The 21,725-nt window shown below is 41.7% G+C and overlaps 1 protein-coding gene across 1 annotated transcript in view; it reads right to left on the bottom strand.

Annotated features, from left to right (window-relative positions):
- PLG (plasminogen) overlaps positions 1-13,605 on the bottom strand; it is a 38,512-nt gene extending 24,907 nt beyond the window's left edge. Inside the window, exons 1-6 of the mRNA XM_055311677.1 lie at positions 13,493-13,605; positions 9,071-9,206; positions 7,747-7,853; positions 4,463-4,577; positions 2,524-2,663; positions 268-388 (exon numbers count right to left, since the gene is read on the bottom strand). Of these exons, the coding sequence (XP_055167652.1) occupies positions 268-388; positions 2,524-2,663; positions 4,463-4,577; positions 7,747-7,853; positions 9,071-9,206; positions 13,493-13,541 (668 nt within the window). The 5' untranslated portion in view covers positions 13,542-13,605. The remainder of the gene's footprint in view (positions 1-267; positions 389-2,523; positions 2,664-4,462; positions 4,578-7,746; positions 7,854-9,070; positions 9,207-13,492) is intronic.
- Positions 13,606-21,725: the final 8,120 nt, after the last annotated feature.

Genomic DNA, 21,725 nt, shown 5'->3' on the forward strand with positions numbered 1-21,725 from the left:
TCTGGTGATAAGGGGAATTCAGATTCAGAGGTTCAGAGATTCTGCATTTCTAACAAACTCTCGGGTGATATCACTCCTCCATGGACCACATTGTGAGTAGCAAGAATGTATACGTCACTTGCAGTCAGGTGGGAAGGTACCAACTTTGAAATTCAAGACTTCAGATGCCTTTGCTTCCTGAGAAATGCTAAAATGTCCAAATAACCTTAAATGCCCCATAGAGCTGCAGAGTTGTAAACATCTAATTTCTTTCCCCATAAGACTTACTTGGAAGGAATATATCCATGAGCATGTGGGGTTTGAGAGTTCCAGGCTTGACACTCGAGTCCAGACTTTGTCTTGGAAATTTTGCCCTCATAATTTTCCCCACTGCAATGCATACATTCCTCTGCACAGAATGGAGAAGGAAGAGAAGAAGGAAGAAAAACAGAAATGGGTGAATTGCAGAAGAGTCAACCTAGCAATGTCTCAAATACCACCTGCTAGCTATTCATTTGTCCTTTCCAACAATCGCCTGGCAACAAAATTGACTGTAAGGACTCTTCTAATACAATCTAAAATGTCCTTCTCTCTTCAAATGGTAAAATTAGTGTATTTTGTTCAACATCCCCTCAACTATTCTAGTCATGACCGCATCCAGAAATTCCATAATGCCGTCCTCAAAGGTGCTGGCCCTTGGTGGGTAGGAGGGGGATGGGGAGAAGGTGCATGTAGTCTCAGAAATCCTTAAGTTCTCTGCTAGGATTTTAAAATACTTTTTGTTTTCATTTCAACAACGATCTTTAAAAATGTCCATGAAATTATTCTGATCACGTGGATGACTGCCAAATCAGCTGGCACCTTCTCAAGATTTTAATGCTTGAGTTTTGGTTTATGCCCATGACCTCCCTGGGGACCGATATTCACCTACAGGGACAGTGTTTCTCTTTTTATATGACAGCGGTCTCCGCTTATCCACAGGTTTGCTTTCTGGTTTTGAGCTACCTGAGGTGAACCTCGGTCCGAAAGCAGGTGGCCTGACATATCGTCAGTAGGTGCACAGGGCCTACTGTCACATCCCAGTGCCTACGACATTCCCCTCCCTTCATCTCAACATGTAGGCATTTTATCACCTCACGTCATCACAAGAGGAAGAAGGAAGAACATAGTACAATAAGTCGTGGAGGTGGGGAGACCACATTCACATAAGCTCCATTATACTATATCGTCATAACCATTCTACTTTATTATCAGTTATTGCTGTGAATCCCTTTCTATGGCTAATTTGTAAATTAAACTTTATCGTATGCACATACGGGGAAAAGAAACCATAGTATCTAAAAAGTTGTGTGCTGTCTGAAGATTTTGTCATCGACTAGGGGTCTTGGAACATGTCCTCTGAGTATAATAAGGGACTTCTGTACTGAGAAGCCTGGCTGTTTTTTGCTTTCCTACATTATTTAAAAACTGAAACTTTGGTTTGGAATTATTGAAATACCATGGTGTACCAGAGAAACACAATTTTAATTTTTTATGTACTGATACAGAAGACAGAGGCAGACTTGATACAAAACTGATGCTTCGTGTGGATTAAGGGCCAGATGGCCTCATAACATTGCGCCAATAAAGCATCTCTATGGTTGAAACAAAGATGGGAGATCTGAGCTGTTGCACAGAGCAAACACTAGCCACACTGTAGCACAGATTCCACCCTCATCTGTTACCCTTTTCCACCAATAAATGTAGCAGAAAATATGAAATGAAGAGAATTTTTTCCATAGGACGTTTTAAACTTTTTTGGCATTTACTCTCAAAGTACACTGTTACGGTCCATAAAGACAATGGTTTAAAAACTGCTGGTTTAAAAACTGGTTTGTTGCTTATCTTTGATGAAACAACAAAGTCTATCACATTAAATTAATACTTTTATTTGGATTTTATTGGTTTTGTCATTTCATTTTAAAAAAGAAGGATTTATTTATTTGAGAGAAAGTGAGCAAGGGAGGGGAGGGAGCGAGGGAGCAAAATTTGCAAGCAGACTCTCCACCGAACCAGGAGCCCATCGTGGGACTTGATCTCATGACCCTGAGATCATGACCTGAGCTGAAACCAAGAGTCACTCAACTGACTGGCGCCACCCAGGTGCCCTAATTTTGTAGTTTCATTTTTAACTATTTAATTACAAGTCTATTTTTGGCTCTATACTGTGTAAGAGCTTTAAGCATAAGAAATTACATCTAGAATATAAATTTAATTTTTAATTTAACAATTTATAATTTGACAGAAATATAAAATCAAAATCTAGTTTGATTATTTGTATGCATCAATGTAACATTTTAATAAAATAATTAAGTTCAATAAGGGGGGGGTCTGAGCAAATTTTTGGTCTTTTCCAAGAGGTATATGCCTTACTCAATTTTGTCAAACATGCCACTAATTGGTTACCAATAACATCCCCGTAGGGAATCGCTTACACACATTACACATAAATCACATTACAGATAAATGGTAGACGTAAAAACACTTTCTAGAGCCGCTCCTGACCTTCACATTCTGGAATGTTGCAGTAGTCGAACCTCACGTCTGGGTTTGTGGTGTAGCACCAGGGCCCGTTCTCATCGTTGTCGGGGTTCCTACAATAGTTCTCCTCCAGCCCCTCCAAGGGGTGCTTCTCAGGCGTATAGCTGTGGAGGGTAGGAAAGACTCTCTGACTTTACAGTGAACCCTTGAACAGCATGGGTTGGAGCTATGTGGCTCCACTTACATGTAGACTTTTTTCAATAAATACAATAGAGTGCTGTAATGTTTTTTCTCTTCCCTACGATTTTCTTAGGAACATTCTCTTTTCTTTAGCTTACTTTATTGGAATACCTAATACATGAAACACACAAAATATGTGTTCATTGACTGGTTATGCTCTCAGGAAGGCTTCCAGTCAACAGCAGGCTGTTGGTGGCTAAGCTTTTGGGGGAGGGTCAAAAATTATACATAGATTTTCAACTGCACAGGAGGTCAGCGGCCCTAATCCCGTGTTATTCAAGGGTCAAATGTATTTGAAAAATCAGTATGTTATTGGAAGGCAGAATGAGGTTCTATTCTTATGGGGTTCATGCATTCGAGCTCCGTGCTGCAGCATTTGCGCTGTCTGATTTCCAGTTCTCTACCCATAGGCTGTTTCAGTACAGCAGCTAATATTACCACTATTACCATATTGACAGCTAAGTCATAGAAGTAGAGTCAGTGTTTTTATGCACAGTCACTAGAAATACAAAGGCCTCAAAAGCCTGCCAAATTCTTGATTCTTTCAAAACACCTGCTTTCATCAGTTGCCCTTCTCTCTGTAAAAATAGCAGCAGTTAATGCCATTCTGTCTGTGTAAACTATGCGGTAGACAATACTGAAATTCTTCTACACGTTCTCTCATTTAGCTTTAGTAAAACCACTATGGGGAAAGTGTTATTATCTCTATTTTATGGATGAGAACATTGAGGCACAATATCAAAATATATCTTGCCTCAGTGAGAAAACACCTAATAGGTAGCATCTCAAGTTAAAATCTGTCTGATTCCATATGTGGGGTGGGGTGGGGGAGTAGAGTTATGCTCATTTCCAGTTCTAGAAATGAGTTGTGTAGAGATAAAAATTAGATTGAAAGCCCAAGACTTGAAGGGTCTAAGTGGCAGATATCCTTTCTGTGCCTCGATGCATGTGTTTTTGGCAAAGTGCACCTCTCAGGGCCTCAGTGTCCTCATCTTCTGGGTTCAGAAGGCCTAAACTATCTCTAAAAAGCCCCTGACACTTCATAATTTGGCCATTTGGTTTAATCATTTTTCCTCTATAAGTTGTATATCTTGGGAATATTATATCTGCCCATCTCATAGAGATATAATAAAGGCAATTTGTTGGAGAAGGGGGTAATAGACACTAAATTCCTACTTGATACACATTGTCACTGAGAATAGATAAGAATTGTTACTGTTAAAGCCACTTAATACCATCCTGAGGAAAGCACAAAAAGAACGACACTAAAATAATTCATGGGCAAGTTGTGAGATCATTTGCTTTTCATTTACATTCTATTTGCTCCTTTGCTCTGCAATGCTGAGGTGAACAAGTGGTGAGGGTTCTGACTTGGAAGGCTTAATTGAGGCTAATGCAACCCTGAACATGATCGCCTTTGTTCTTTTCTCAGACTCCACCTGGAATCTGGAATTCCTGGTTTTATTGTTCTTTTTCATTAAGCATCCGTCCACGCTCTTGGTCTTCCCAAACAGTACACCCCCAAAAGCAAATGGAAAGCAACCGTCTTCTGCTTTTGTGTTATAAATAGCTGAATCATCTTACCTCAACATCCATAAAGCTCTTTCCATACCTGCTTCTTAATCTAGTCCGGTTTGATTTGGAGCTAATGGCATCTGGTTTGATTTGGGGGTAATGGGATCATTCTAAGTATCAGAGATGAACATAGAGACAAAAGTCTTACTTAGGTTTGTGCGGAGAATTGTCACTCCATTTTTGACAGGCAACGCCATTCTTCGTTTTGGCCATGGTCCCCCTGTAGGTTTTCCCATTTCCAGTCTTGCACTCTGAAAGATATACTGAAGGGGGATCCACACACGGGTCAGACCTCCATGAGAAATCCCATGAGGGAGCCCTTCACTGCCTAGTCTTGTTGGAAGGACTCACAGAGGAGACACCATTTTCCTACTCCCTGGAAAGACAGTCTTTTACACCTTACATTTGTGTAAGAGTTGGAGTTCGCTAAGCACTTTGGTGCTTTGATTTAGTCATTCAAAGCTACAGCCCCTCTGTGCACCAGGTACCATGCTGGGTGAGGGAGACATAGGGAAAGCAGAAGGAGGCCCTACCCTCATGGAGCTTATATGCTAGTGTCAGAGGGGCTGGGTACAGAAAGTAATCAAGGTCACACATTGTGAAATGAGCTAGTGGCGACATATGTAACAGAGAAAACAAATAGCACGAGGACAGAGTGAAGGGGAATGGGGACAGGTGCTTTTCAGGCATGGCCGGGGGATGCAGACTTTTCAGAGGTGGAAAAAGATCCAAGCCACTTCTATTCTTTGAGGCTCCTGGTATTTTAAATATGAAAAACTGCCATACAGAGGTATACCCTTTAAATGTGGACAATAGACACTTCCCACTGGCCTCAACTCACTGGTTAGCCAACAGGTGCCAACTTGTTTTGAACACACACTGTCAGATGTCCACCTGTCTCCCACACGTGGGGAGGTGGGCCCCTATGGCTGGCAGGTCACTTTCCAGTGTGCCCATCCACTTCTCTTCCCACCAGTCAGGTTTTATGCTTCGCAAAAGTCAACTCTTGCATTGTCAGAAGTTTTTATACAGCTTTACTTGACTAAAGATTATCTAAACTGAGAAATGAATGTGAAAAAAATTTCTTAAAAAAAAAAAACAAGATGAATGTTTTTAAGGACTTGAAAGACTTTGAATGATTTTTCTAAAGGCAATCAAACCCACTGAGGGTAATCTACTCGTATGGTTGGCTACATCATTTTGGGTGGGAAATTCTAAAAATACAAAGATATTTTACAGTCGGATTGACTAATAAATGTCTCCAGACCTTGCACTACTTGAAAGAGTAGGAAACCAATTATCCTAAACAATGCACTTAGGGCATAGTTTATGCAAGGAAGGACCAGATAACTGCTGATGGTAGCCCCATATTTAGAGAACAAAAGCCTCTACTCTAACATCCAAAGGTACTAATGTAAATTGTGTTTTTCCATGATGTTATAAAATACTTAAGATACATTTTATTTTTATACTAGAAAACATTTTATGATTTCCCACCTAAGTCAAGTTTTAAAATTAATTGATCAATTAGGAAAGTTCTTCTAACATGCCTATAGCAAACAAATGCTTTTAACATAAGACTATGTATAACGACTGCAAATGTATCTTCATTGAGTGTGATTATTACAGTAGACATATTACACCAATCAGAAGTGTAAACTCAAGATACTCTGGAGGCCCAGGGTCCAGAGGAGGCTTTGCAAAGCAGGTGATGCTTGAGTTGAGAGGTAGGAGGTGAAAACAGAAGAGGGGCCTCGGCCACGGGCTGTGTTTCTGCTTTGCGGGAGGAACAGACACAAGCCCAGTGTAGAAAAGCCTAGTGACTCAAGCAAATGTGGTAGCCTTCAAGAACACAGGCCCCAATAGTATCCAGTTAAGTATTTGGATTTTATTCTAAGGACACGAGGAGTTTCAGGCAGGGAAGTTACGGCCCATCCGCTGCCGTGGCCTGGCCAGTGATGGGACCACTTAGACCCATGTGGCGGAGGCAGTGGCCATGCTGGAAAGGGCAGATGTAAGTGTGATCTGACATTGAGTGTTCCCAGAATAACCCAGGCAGATAATTTAGCAGTGGGTCGATGTGCTACAGAAAAGAAACAAGCACCGCTAAATGACTGACTTTTGACTTTTTACCTCTCTTTTGTTTGTATGTACCCACCAGAGTTGATATAACCTTTTGCTCCTTTCCATCAGCTTGAAAACAAGCAACTATTCAACTATTCAAACTAAGCCTAGCGGTCACCCCCCCTGTTCTTTCTGGTTAACAATTTACAAATGATTTATTTAAATGTTAGCATTTTGCAGGGAAAATCGTACCAGGTGCCCACCCCACCCCCTTTTTTTAATCTAGTAGGTAACCCTATATATCTCATCCTTTACTATTTGTAAAAACTAAGAACTTCAACAGATAAACTTTAGATTTTCTCAGCACTTTAATCTCAAGAATGAGAGATAAACAGTGTTAAGAAAAGTAGACACACAGCTAACTAAACCTCAGAAGATGAACCGATGCATAGAAGTAATCCTAACCTAAAGAAATATTTAAAAAAAATAGTGTTTTGTGTTGAGACTAGAGAGAATGTTGCAGGTCATTGTCAGGAACTTGGGAAAGAGGATGTTTCCTTAACACCTGTGTTACAGAATATTTGGAGAGCTACATTGTTATTATAAATGGTCTTAATCCCAGCCAACAACAGGGTACAGAGTCATTTTTAAAGGGCCATATATTCACTTAAATCTTCAGACATACTTAATGGAACTTTGCATCTCGAAAAAGTCACGCAATTTCCATAGGAATCTAGCCCATCTGTTATCCTAAACAATGAAAATAGCAATCCAGAATTTTCAAGGAAACTATGGAAAAGGAACTGCAGGTCTTGCACATTTTCAAAAGATCACATTTCCCAGTCTGAGGGAAATTGAGACTATGACCAGAAAATATTGGAAATGTTAAAAAATGAAAGTAAGGATTTTTGTCTGTATGCAACTGTTACTGAGGATTTAAGACACCTCAGTTTTTCTGTTTCCCCAGGCTTTGGTCCAGAAGCTAGGGCCCAAGGATCATGGTCCCTGCAGAACAAAAAGCCAAGATCATAAGGAATGTTTAGATTCCCTTTTCCTCAAAAATAAAAGAAAATATTGACTATCTTATTTTCTAGGTCATAGAGGTAGAAGTGATTGTCAATCTAATTTTTTCATTTTTAAATCAAGAAAAACTAAATCTCTAAGGTGAAGTCATATACTCAACAAATTGGATTAGTGCCCAAATCTTATCCTGAGTCTGAGATCAATTTCACTACAATAGTGTCTTCATTCTCTGGTCTGATAAACTACAGATGTAAGGAGGTGGGGACAGAAGGAGGAAGGGTGGGGAGGAAAAGAAGAAGAAGGAAACCGGGAGGAGGAGGAAGAAGAAGAAAATATTGTACGCACTTCTCTTTTCGAATAAAAACACATCTCTCATCCTGAAGACTATAGAAGACTTGCTGTTTTCAGCCATGATCACACATTGTTGCTCTTTACTGTGATATTGGAATGACCTGCAGAAGAAAATCAGGAAACCCCCAAAATGTTTTCCCCTATTTAAAGGAAAGTAAGTTTTTGTTAATAATTAAAAGACTTAAAAGATAATTGTATCTCTTGATGGATCAAGGAGCTCAGAACGGATACTTTCCATTACCTTTGGCCCAGCATCAAGATGTGCTAAAAAAGGATGCATCAACAGGTAGTTTCTCATGTTTCCTTCTATCTTTACCTTCTCCTCCTCCAAATTCTTTGTTTTAACCACTTTGCTCTTTCTTCACTTAAGTACTAGAATATTTGCTTTTGGGTTGGAAAGAGTCGGGAATATTTGGTTTCTGGTTGCTCATTCCAAGATGGTCTATGTGACTTCTGGACTCCTATAATTTCCCCTTCCCAGAAAGTCCCCTTGATTTCAGCCTCCACATGTCATCTCCTCCCCCTTCACCTCACCCCACCTTGCCTATCTATCCCCGTGGTCCTGCCGTGGACATTCAGTCTGGCCTTCAAGGCCATCCACAACTGTTTTTCCAGTACCATCTCCTCCATGAGCTCTTCTGTAGCAGTGTGGTCTGCTGGGTCCTGTTCACAGGGCATATGTGGCTCCCCTGTCCCAGTACATGTCACTTCAGAACCCCACTCAGTGCCTCCCTCCTCCAGCCCTCTCAAACCTTACGAATTGTTCTTTCCTCATTGATGATGTCACTTACTGACACCTAGCATTACCTGTATTTTTAAAAAATGCTTACATTTTATCCAGCTTCCGTGACTACACCATAAATACAAAAAGGCAAGCACCGGATCTTGCAACTGTACAGAGATTTCTCACATACTGATATAGATCATACAAATTGTGTATATCAGATCACTGTATCTCTGCTCCTTTGCTCTTTAGGGTCTGGGACACTTCCAGTCACATGATTCTCATTAAATATTTACTGATGATGATGTCAAAACCTAGAGCTAAGAGCAGCAGTAGCTGTGATGCCATGTCTCACTATAACATCCTTTGGGGCCATTTTTCTGACGGGGACGCGAATAAACTCTACCAAGGAACTGTTCGTATGGCTTCAGATCTAGGAAGCAAATACAGACCCCAAACTCCAATCCCATGAAATTCCTCTTGCCTCTTAAATCCTGTTTTTATTAATAAATCCCAGAGCAAACTTCTCATTATCAAAATAATAGTGTCTCAAATGACAATATTTCCACATTCGAGTAACCACCAAGAGAATACCTGCAAATGAACCCCGTTTCCTCCTCACACTTGGTTGCACATTCTTCTATGCTTCCTACGGATAGCTGCTTCTTAGTGAGGCTGAACACTGAAGCCCCCTGCGTGTTCACATAGTCATCCAGGAGGCTTCCACGACCTGCAAATAGAAGATGAAAGTGGGATAACTGGTAAGACTCACCAACATCACCGTTCAGTTATCATGACTTTGTAATCCTCTATTTGCTGTGCATCGGCCACATAAAACTTGCTGCTTTCTTGGAAAGCGGACCCGGTGTCACGAATAAAAATGTTGAGTCAGGAAAGCAGTTCCATTAGTAGGCTCCATTATGTTAAAAGAGCTAGTGAATTGATAGATTCATAGATCAGGATTATTTAACAACTTCTGTACTATGTTAATGGGCATGAGACCTCAAATAAGAATAAATGTGATTTATTTGCTGTGGATTGCCATGCGGTGATAGAACCATAAGAGGCCACCAGTGGCCACTGTGTTCGCAATTACTGATAACGATTTGTCCATCCCTGGCTCTAAGCCCAACCTGGAGGCCATTGCTTGATTTCCAACACTATAAGCTGTAGTTGTGACTCTCTTTCTTAAACAGATGTGATATTCTCTGTGTGGTTCCACCCTGAGATATAAAAATGTTGGTGAGCTGGTGATTTTAATAAATGAGACCTGAATTAAATGTCAACTACTTTACAAGATCATTTTTTATACAAGGTCATTTTTATATTGGGCTTACTACAGTGACATCTCACTGTTAATTAAAGAAAAATCATTTTTCCCCCACAATGATGACAGGTATCTGGCATGTCTGAGGAAATGATTTAAAAAAAAAAAAAGCACAAACACTGGCTTTGATTTTTCTGGGAGATAAAATCTGAGCCAAAGAATCTCTCTGAGGGTTTCTCCATCCCTTCCAAGGGCAGAGAGTGTTCCCACAGGAGCTACAGGGAGAGTTCTCTGTTCTGAGGTCCCAGGCAGCGCCCAAGCTGGCTTTGACAGGTCTGCTCTGGGCCTGGAGATGTTGGCCTCCCTGCTTTTGATGTGGAACCTAAGTGATTTTCCCAGGGTAAGAGGCCAGAAGAGGTTAATAAAATGAAGACAGCAAGTTGCCTAAAGTTTGCCTAAATGGGATTAGGCAACATGGCAGCCTTGACCACCTCGAGGGGAGTGGTGAGGACCAAAGCCAGGCTGAGTGGGTCGAAGAGTGACCAGGAGAAGCTGTGGAGTGCGTCAGAAGACCAGTCTTCAGAAGCCCAGCAGTGAGAAGAGCTCTTTCCAGGGGGCATGGGTGCTCTCAGAATTTTCTCTTAAAGAGGAGACTTTCTAGAATATCTTTAGCTACTGGAGAAAATGATCCAGTAGGAAGGATCACTGAGGGTCAGCCCCTCATTCTCAGAAAGGCCCTCCCCGCCCAAACACGGGGGGCACAGGGTAAATGTGCTCCAGCAGATGGAGGCGAGTCAACTTCTGAAGGCCACCTTGCCCTGTCTCTGCTATCTATCCTCCCCTGATTTACCATACTCCAAACTGGAAGGTGGCCCTTGCATAGGAATTGGGCTGCTGTAATTTGCTTTTAATGCACCAGAAAGTGCTAGAAAAAAATGTTTCAAATGATCATGGAAAAGTACTTGATGGGATGAACACTGGGTGTTATTCTATATGTTGGCAAATTGAACACCAATAAAAAATAAATTAAAAAAAAGAAAAGTAGAGGTTTTAGCCCCATACCCATGCCTTCATCCTGTATTTCCCCCAATTTGAGCTCTTATTTCCAAGGAGAGAGGTGTGCTTGGTAAATTCTATCGATCGGGATGTGATTTAGAAAACAAACACAGTGGCGGGGATTGGGGTGGGGGGGCACCTGGGTGGCTCAGTTGGTGAAGGGTCTGCCTTCAGCTCAGGTCATGATCTCAGGCTCCTGGGTTCATTCGATCCCCGCATCAGGGACTTCACCCTCTCCCTTTGTCCCTCCCCCTGCTCATGTGTTCTCTCTCTCACTCTCTAGAATGAATAAGTAAAATCTTTAAAAAAAAGAAAAAAACACAGCAAACACTAATTCTGGATAGTGTACCCTATAATGACTTAAATCAAACTTTCTGGGATGCCTGGGTGGCTCAGCAGCTGAGCGTTTGCCTTTGGCTCAGGTCGTGATCCCGGGGTCCTAGGATCGGCCCCCACATCGGGCTCCCTGCATGGACTCTGCTTCTCCCTTTGCCTGTGTCTCTGCCTCTCTCTCTCTCTCTCTCTCTCTCCCTCTGTGTGTGTGTGTCTCTTGTGAATAAATAAATAAAATCTTAAATAAATAAACAAACAACAAATAAACTTTCTGAAGAGTTCTTAGAAAGTTGAACAGGCTGGGGTATAAATGATACCAAGACAAGAAAATTTCCACATATACCCCCCTTTAATTAAGTTGCTTTTAATTTTCTTATTATGTATGAAACATAAAGCAAAAAGCTATGAAGCAAAAAGCTGCCGAGCCCACCTTAGGAGCTGATATCTCAAAGAGATATCCCGAAAGAGAATACATTTTTTTTTCTTTTGTGCTTGAAAAGCTGTCCCACACTATTTTCTTTTCTTCAACTCAAGAGCTCTTTGTTAGTGGGGTGTCGTACAGTGTATTGGTTGACCAAGAAATATTTAACATGTCTTTTTTAGTGAGAGGAGTATTTTTCTATTCTAGGCCAAATGTAGATGTATATTGCTACCAAGGCAAATGCATTACATAAATAATGTGGGTACATTTATTTTTTTTTATCACTGTGGTGTGTATATCTACACCCAGGCTCATATGTTTGAAAGGAAAAAAAAAAACTTAGTGGTTTATGAAACTACAGAGAATAGCTGTAAAAGGATATATTTTTCCTCCCCCTAGTCACGTCTGTGCCCTGGAAAGATGAAACATGTCCATGAAAACAGAGAGTAAATGCCTTCCTTTCAAAAAGAGCTTTTGAAAGTCTCCCCGCAAGGTTGGTGAAAATTGATGTTAATCCTGTTGCAGAAGAATTTGTTCTCGCATTCTGGTGGAAGCCACCGAATGGGTTCCTGGTATTTTGGATCCTGTCGTCCACGGGCTAACAAGGAACGTGCATACCTGCACCCCACACACGGCCGTCTCCCACAGAAGTCTCTCGGGGCAATCTTCTGCTCTGTCTTCTTTGGCATTCCTTTAAATGGCACCACTGACTTCAAATATATTTAACTCTGATTTAAAGAATAGCTTACAAAATTTTATCTGGCAATTTATAAATTGACTTTCAAGTACCCATATCTTGTTTATGTAAAGAACCAGCATAATGTATGATTCCATTTGAATGAAATGCCCAAAACAGGCAAATCAGAGACAGAGAGTAGATTGGCAATTGCCAGGAGCTAAGCAGGAAGGGATGTGATGAGAGGGGGTTGGGGGTGACAGCTAAGGGGTGTGGGTTTTCTTTCTGGGGTAACAGAAATGAAAAAAATGTATTGTGGTGATGGTTGCACAACTCAGAGTATTCTAAAAACCACTGCATTGTGTGCTTGAAATGGATGAATTATATATGAATTATATTTCAATAGTGCTGTCCAAGAAAACCTATAAGGACATTCTTAGGATATTTTAAAGGAAGCTTAAACAAAGTTGAAAGTGAGAAGAGGCATCAAATTCTTACTGGAAAAAGCTTGGTTTAAGTTCTGGCTTCTTCACTTCCTGGGTTAAGGAGTTCGGTCAAAAGAGAAATAGCCTAATTTTCCTAAGTATGGATTCCTTCCTCGGTAAAATGGGGATGAATATCCTACCCCACCTACCGCATCAGCTAAATAAGTGAGTGAGTGCACACACACACGTATGTATAAAAATGTGCCTGGCCTCCCTCAAGCACTACATGAATATTTCTTGAATTCCTACATTCATAAGACATTTGGCAAATCGACACATGTGATTTCTCCAGGCCCAAGGAGCAAACCTACACATACAAAAGGCCCACTTAAACCCTCAATAGTCAGGGAACCGGTGACAACCACCACAGACAGGTCAAAGGACACAGACATATCTCACTGCTAACATCTGAAAGTGAAGAGAATATAACATACTACCGAAAACGATCTGAGTTAACGGACCTGAGAGCCAGGCAAAGGCACCCACGACCTTCTGGGTTGATGACGACCCACCATCATTGGCAAGCAATCTGATAGGTTTAAAAAAATCATTCCTTATTTCCTCTTGCCCATTAGTCCTTAGCAAATTGAGGCAAATTAAGTTTAGTTCTTAAAGAATTTTTCAATTTTACATGTAGATTTTGATTTGGGACTCTCGTGAATCAAACGCTGAATTAAGCTGCAGGGAAAGCCATCAGGTGATCTATTTTTAGGACATTGCTAGGAAAAGCATTTTAATTAAAGTAAAAACAAACAAACAAAAAAACCCTGTGTCTTACCTGATTTCAGGAATAAAAGAAGTAGAAGGACCACTTCCTTATGTTCCATTTTGGGACTGGCCAGCAGTGCCCAGAAAACTAGATGTCTCAATCCCGAGATATTATTGACTTACCTGAGAGGAAACACATCCACAAATAAGATAATCACAGGGAGTTAATTATTCTCTGGGACGCCCATTGCCACTGTGCTCTGAAGGGTTCAAACATTACCTTGGCTGGAGGATCTTACAAAATCCAAATCTGTAATAGATGCTGGGAAGTGGTGAAAGCAGCCCTGCCCCTCTCTGCCCCAGGCGGCTTCTTATCTTCTGATTCCTGCCCCCTAACCCCCAACCCCCCAGCCCACCTGCTTTCCTGCCTGATGGTTCCTTCCTCCTCTCCTTCCCTGGCTTTAGGTAAAAAAGAAAAAAAAGGAAGGAAAACAATCACACTGATAGCCAACCCTTGCTGAGAACTTGCCTACGCCAGACACTCTGCTGAGAGGTACACATGCATAGTTTCATTCAACTTTCAACACAAACAATATTAATATCCCCACGTTGATGAGGGGACATGGGCTAAGGAAGTTTAACTTTCTCAGGGTTACTTAGCTACCGATGGGCAAAACTAAGAGAGACTGTGTAGGCCTTAGATTATAAACATAAGCTCAGGCCTTGTCATTCCCATCCCCCATCCTACCAAACAATGTAGAAATTACTACAAAAGTCAAAATATTTTATTATCAAAATGTCTTCATGTCCAGTGGACTCACATGTTTCCCACAATTACAAGTCATGTCATCAAAATATGAGTCTTTTCCCCAAATTCACAGTGCACGTGACATTCTCATCCTCATGAAATAAAGCAAGGGGTGGGGGGTAAAATGAAGTTTAAGGAGTCTGTCTTGATTTTAATTGTTGATGCTTTACTTTTCCTCTGACTGAAGGCCACAATCACCCGATACGTAGGTTAAAACGCCTATGTCGGTATTCAAAAATATTTAGTTCAGGGAGTTTTATTTTACTTGTGAAATACGAACAACACATGCTCCTGTCTCTAGGCTATGAAACTTCTTTCTATAAATTAACTAGCAAAGTGTAGAGGTTGGCCGCAAACCTCCTGCAGAATCCCCTGGAATCTAGGTACTCTGCAGAACTCTCAGGAACAGAATGTGTTGGAGAACAAGAAGGTGGACTGTTGTGAGCGGCAGAGATGAGTTCATCACATCTCCTGGTTTTCTACTTTATCCTAGCTTTCTTCTCTCCAACTCTTCAGCCTCCCTCATGCCTCCCGAGTGGCCTGGTGTCAGGATGGAATCAAGTTGAGGTGTCAGATCTGGGAAAAGTCTTTTTCTTTCTTCCTTTTTTTTTTTTTTAAGACTTTATTTATTGGGGATCCCTGGCTGGCTCAGCGGTTTAGTGCCTGCCTCCGGCCTGGAACATTATCCTGGAGACCCGGGATCGAGTCTTGTGTTGGGCTCCCTGCATGGAGCCTGCGTCTCCCTCTGCCTGTGTCTCTGCCTCTCTCTTTCTTTGTGTGTGTGTGTCTCTCATGAATTAATAAATAAAATCTTTAAAAAAAAGACTTTATTTATTCATTCATGAGAGGCAGAGACACAGGCAGAGGGAGATGCAGGCTCCCTGCGGGGAGCCCAATGTGGGACTCGATCCCAGGACCCTGGGATCACTACCTGAGCTGAAGGCAGACCCTCAACCACTGAGCCACCCAGGGCCCCAATTCTTTTTCTTAAAATATTTCAAATGTCTTTTAGGGGGATGTGGTTGATGTGTTTGAGAATGTTCTTTGGGGAAAAACAAAACAAAACAGATTTTACCAAGACACAAAATTTCCAATATGCATTTATTTCCACTCAAAATATTTTATTTTATTTTTTTTTTCACTCAAAATATTTTAGTATTGGGGCACCTGGGTGGCTCAGTTGGCTCAGCATTTGACTGTAGATCTCATCTCAGGTCTTGATCTCAGGATCATGGAGCCTCCTTAAAAAAAAAAAAAAAAGAAAAGAAAAAAAAAGAAAATATTTTAGTCCTGCCTCATGGATAAAGCGTCTCTGGAACGATATGATCAGAAATTCTATATCCACATAATCTTTCTTTTTCTGTTTTTTTTTTTTTTTTTTTTTTTTTTTTTTGCAGCGGGGGGTGGGGGGTGGGGGGGTGGAGTTTGGTGGTATGCCTTTTGTCCCCTTTCTTCCTGGAAGCTTTTAGAATGATTTGATTCTACAAATGTTATCTTGTCAATCAGGTTGCCCTCCTCTGATCTTCTGACCGTACATTCTTGACCACCTTCATGATGTTTCAGCACTGTAAGAGCACAGATAAACACAAAGCAGAGTTTTGTGGTTGTGTGATCAGGTATTGTGGTGTGTAAAGGGGAGAGCAAATAGGAAGGTATCGCTCAGGTGTATCCTGGGGTGGGGGCATAGAGACTTCCTTTACGGCACGGCCCTCCATGATTTAACCCCAGAGGCTCAGGGTAGGCATAAAGCAAGGGACTATTCCAGAGAGTCCATAGGAATCCCGCACGGTCACTCTTAGAAGGATGCTGGGCGGTGGTTTTGTCCAAAGCTGTAAAGACAATTAATTCAAAGTAAGTCATTTTCCACTTAAAAGAGTGGCAAAAACTGAGGGAAGAAAGAGATTATCTCTGCACACTACTAACAGGCTGAATAAAATCTGAGATGTGTATTCTTGCTGAGTTCAATTCATTAAGTATTTACTGACCACCTACTGTGTGCTGGATTCCTTTAAGATTACATAAAAGGCAATTATCACAGTCTCTTCCCAAAGCAACTCCAGGAAACTTCTATATCTAAGATTTGTGAAGACTGCTGCTGCACCTATAGCCAACAACAAGGATGTCAAAGAACATGGAAGATGAATCTAACTTCCTCAGCTCTGCCCAGCGTGGGGCCTGCAACCAATGACATGCGTTCACACTGCATGAACTTTGTGTTGCTGGCCTGACATGTGCGCCTGTCACCTTTCCCTGCTGACCTTCCCCCTTCCTCAGTAGAGTTCTTGCCAGCCCAGGCTCTTCCCTCCAGGACCTGTCATTCTAAGAAAGTGCATTTATTTACTGTGACCGTCTCTGAGTATCCCCCATCTCAAAATGAAACTAGGCAAAAATCACTGAATCTGTGAAGGGTTCAAACAAAATATATCTCCATTGTTGCAAAGGCTCTATGCAAGTTTTTCTCTGCCCGTGATGTCAATCTGCAGGCTGCTTTTACTGTGCGAGTTTATGAGGGCATATCACCTCGGAAACGTGTCCTCCTTAATCTGAAGGTGGCTTTCATTTCTGTATCCGACCTTTCTTTCAAATTTGTTAGCCTTTGTTCCTTAGTCTCTGAGACTATGGAATGAGATACTTATCAGCTCTCAGCTCCCATAAAGAGATAGCAGAGCCACTCAGTTAGCACAGGAGTTAAAATGTAACCTGCCTGGGCGCACTTTCTAAGTAACACCTGACTAATTCAGTGTTCAGCAAGGTGATATTTTCCTAATTGAGTTGTGCTTGCAGAAATCAAGATGCTTATTCGTTTTTGGAAAACAAATTAGTCTTTATTGGATACCTCCTCCTTAGATTTGTTATCTGCTTAGGAAAAATATTAGCAGAGAAGAAGACCCTAACTCTCAGATAATTTACCAGCCTGCACCAGGGCAGCTCTAGGTCTCCCCAGAGATTCAGGCGAGTGTTCTTTCTGCTCTGAGGTTCAGATTCACTACAGATCAAACAAAGAGAAATCAAATCGGGCAGCCCTGGTGGCTCAGTGGTTTAGTGCTCCCTTCAGCTTGGGGTGTGATCTTGGAGACCTGGGAATGAATCCCATGTTGGGCTCCCTGTGTGCAGCCTGCTTCTTCCTCTGCCTGTGTCTCTGCCTCTGTGTCTTTCATGAATAAATAAATAAAATCTTTAAAAAAAAAGAGAGAGAGAGAAACCAAATCCTCTTTCCATCCTTAAAGTTCATTATTCTCTAACCTAATCCTCATAAAATCTTTTTTTTCATACTACTTGGAAGGCATAAGACCTGTAAGAAACATTAAAATATTTTAAGAAAAAAATGAGCATATATGAAAACTGGTGAAATCTGACCTAGGTCTGTGGACTAGTTCACAACCACCACAATTTCCTGATATTGATAATGAACTTTAGTTATGGAAGTTTTTTGTTTTGTTTTGTTTTTTAGTTATGGAAATTTTTACCTTTGGAGGAGCTGGGTGCTGGGTAATGGGGATACCAAACCTCTTAGCATTATTTTCATAACTTCTTACGTGTTTATAATCATTTCAAAGTAAAAATAAAAGTATCTATCTATATATGCATGTATATGTATATATTAGTATACATGTTGATATATTTGTATATGTATGTATATATTTGTATGTATGTGTATATATTTGGCTTTATGTGTTCATATTTGGATGCACTTGTATATATTTCTGGGTATGTGTGTATATATTTGGCTATATATGCACATATTTGGATATGTGTGTATACATATTTGGGTGTGTATGTATATATTGGATATATATGTACATATTTGGATATACCTGTATATATTTAGATATATGTGTATGTATTTGAACATATGTGTATATATTTAAGAGAACCCAAGATGATGTAAATGCTTCCATGATATGAAAGTACCCAAAGGAAAAAAAAATGAAAGTACCCAAAGTACAGAAACTTGTCCAAGTGGAGTCTAAAAGTATAGTTTCTAAATCAGAAAGCAGAACTCAGTCTTTGGCTGATGTCTGTGAGCGCAGGGGAAGTATGAGTGGGATGGGAGAGGCCCTTGCCACCACCTCCACCATCTCCTCCTTCAAGGCCAGAAAGTAATTCCAGCCTGGTTGAGCTACCAGGTGGCAACAGCCCTGGATGTGGCTTTGGAATCCAGAGGCTGGAGGAGTCTGGTCTCCCAGGTGCTCAAGGGACACCCACCATCTCTGTCCACTGGTAAAACACCACACAAACAGAGTGAACCCCACATAATGATGCCTCCCTCATCTCCCATTCAGCCATACTAACTCCACAGCCCAGCAGAGGCCTGGGAAGGTCCCCGAGTGAAGCATGAAGTTGGGGCGGAGGGCTTGGGTTTCAACAACAGGGAACACGTTGCTCTGTGCAGTCCTCCTGGTTAGAAGCCCTTCTGGCATCTGCAGTGTCTACCAGTGTGCTGAGAGCAGGGCAAATGAGGGAATAAGACACGATCCTCGATCTCAGGGGCTTGTCCACCTGCAGTAGGACACAGGGCCAGTGTGGATCTGTAAGTTGGATCATAAAGCAGCGTGGTGAGTTCTCAGACCTGCTGAGGTCCAGCTTCCCTGGGACAAGCAGGGCGACACCTCGCTTCGTCTTGCGGTGTGAGCACACACTTCCCGGAGGGAGTGACATCGAGGACAAATAGGAGGGATGAGAAGCAAGAAGGAATGAATGTGCCAAGTCCCAGAGGCAAGAGGTCCAGGCAACTGAAAATAATTTAGGTTGGAAGGGGGACCTGGTGGCTGATTGGGGGGGGGGGTCCAATCCTGCCAACCTCTCACACAGTGCAAGAGGTTCCTTAGCCGACAGACAGAAGTAGGGCTTTAGATTGGAAGGGCGGAATCCTCCTTCTGCCTGCAGGGTGATAGAGGATTGTAGGAAGCACAGGGGACCGAGGGGGCGACAGAGGGATCTCAAAGATGGCAGCAGAGAAAGAGAATAGTGACTGGATTAGGGAGATGATTAGAAAGCAGAATTGAAGGGATTTTGTGACTGATTGACTGACCGACTGGGTATGAAATCAAGGCTGGTGCCCACATTTCTGTCCCGGGTGTCTGGCAGACGGTAGTACCGTTCATTGACAAGACACGTGGAGTGGGGAATGAGACCAGTCTGTTTGGAGACATGTTGTGTTTGGGAACTTAGGAACGTCCAAGGGGAAATTTCCAGAAGTAACTGGATCGTTGAGTCTAGAGCAGGTGTTGTCAAACTACAGCTTGTGGGCTACTGTTTTTGTAAATAATGTGACTTTGGCAAACAGCCAGCGCATGAATTGACTATTGGCCGTGCGCTCATTTCAATGACAACACAGAATTGAGATGGACAGAGGCGGTAAGAGTGTGGGCTGGAGATGTAGAATCTGGGGTTGCAGCAGGTACATGGCATTGACATAAGGCAAGCGGGGTAAGAGCGTCCTGTAAGAAGAAAGCAGACCTAGACAGGCCCCTGATCCTCGTGAATACCCAGAGATAGAGACGTCTCTCCAGGTTACCGGGACCAGTTAGACGGAGGGCAGAACTGACCAGAGGTTCAGAGAAGCCAAGGGAAGGGAGGGTTTTTATAAGTGAGAGGGGCCAACGGCGCTGATTTCAAGGGTCTGGCCCCTCACAAAGTTCACTCTGTTCACTGCTGCCACCAAATATACATGAAACCCAGGAAAATGGCATATTTTTATTAAGTTCATGAGCCACCTCTGTAATACTCTTTGCCTAACATTTTTGGCTGTGTATCTTTTTGATACACATATAATAATGGTTTTATAACATCAGATTCTATGTTAATCTCTCTAATCTAATCTCTCAGATTCTATGAGAGAAGAGAAAAATAATTCATTCTTCCCCCTTACACTTTATTGATAGATTGTAAAAGCTTTGGCTTCTATAGCTTATTATTAAAGATAAAAGATAAATTTTCAGGGTGATAGTCAAATTTAGGAAAGGCACTGTTAGCTATTTTTATGTATGAGCTGCAAGATTTGGAATAATTCCCACAGACTCTCTTCTAGCTTTGCGCATTTCAAATCCACATATCAGAGAGCACATTGTCATGATACATGATCTACCGTCTTGCACATTCCTGTTGCACCACCAAACCAGCACAGTGGTTGTTAGGAATATTCTGGAAGCTATTAACACTGGAACAGCCAGTAGTAACTTACACAGAAGTGACTCCATAGCACACAAATGCACCACACTAAGCCCAAGTTAAATAAACCTCAACTAAGTTTGTCTTCAGGAGAATCCCAAAAATGCTCACAGCCACTCTAATGCCACTTAACTTGAAGAGATGGAGGGGAAGTTAGGGTAGAAAGAGACAAAAATTTCAACCAACTGCAGCTAAAATATCTTATTTCTGCAAATTTTACAAAAGCATATATGACCACGTGAATACATTGCTAGGGTCCTTCCAGAGCCTCGAAGGGGCCTGCTATAATTCTTTATTGCTGTGGAGTGAATCACCCCCAAACATGGTGATTTACAATAAGAGCAATTATTTTATCATCTCTTACGTGTGTTGATTGGGCTTAGCTAGGTGGTTCTCTCACTTGGAATCTCTCCAATGTTGCAGTCAGATGGTGGCTAGGGCTGGAATCATCTCAAAGGTGTCCTCACTCCCATGTTTTGTATCGCATCCTGCCTGTCACTGGGACTATGGGCCAGAACACCTGTAGCTTCTCCATGTATCCTGGGGCTCGGGACTGTGTGGCAGCTGGCTTCCAAGAGAAGCAGGCAGAAATTATATCTCCTTTATGACCTAGCCTGGGAAGTCACATGCATCACCACCACCATGGTCACAGGCCCACCCAGACTCAAGGGGAGAGCACATAGACCCTACCTGTCCATGGGAAAAGCGTCCACCTCACACTGTAAGAAGAGCATATGTGATGGGCAGTCCTGTTGTCACCATCTTGGAAAACACAGTTTGCTGCAGTAGCCCACAGAAGTATGGGATCCTGCAGCTTCAGCTTTTCTGGTTTCATTGAATTCTGGTTTTATTTACTTGTGTTCCATAATTCAGCTCTTTCTATAGCTTATCAAAAGTACTTTACTAAAACTCTTCTCTCTCCCACCTAGACACAAAGTTCTTATTTTGCCCAAATAGCTTCAAACACACCTGCTTGAGATTAATTCTCACCCACCCCCTGCTAACAGTGTCAAAACACCCCAATATTACTATTTCTTTGTTAAGGTAAAGGGTCTTGTGTACTTATCCTGAGTCGCCTACAGGGAATAAACTCCCAGAAAGGGAGCTTTTTGCTCTTTGAGAAGAGAACAACCCTCCCATCCATTATGTTCATTCAGGAATATAGTAACACAAAGTTTCTTGGGTGATCCAAAGTGTTGCTGTATTTAATTGTCATAAACAGGAAAACCTTTCAGAAAGCATACTGAAGTGTGTGTTTTTGGGCACTGGTCAGGGTTGGAATGGAGTTCTGGCATTAGCCCCTTACTCTGTCTTGAACCAAAAG

Source organism: Nyctereutes procyonoides, unplaced genomic scaffold (genome assembly GCF_905146905.1).
Source record: "Nyctereutes procyonoides isolate TBG_1078 unplaced genomic scaffold, NYPRO_anot_genome, whole genome shotgun sequence".
In the NCBI taxonomy this organism is placed as follows: Eukaryota; Metazoa; Chordata; class Mammalia; order Carnivora; family Canidae; genus Nyctereutes; species Nyctereutes procyonoides.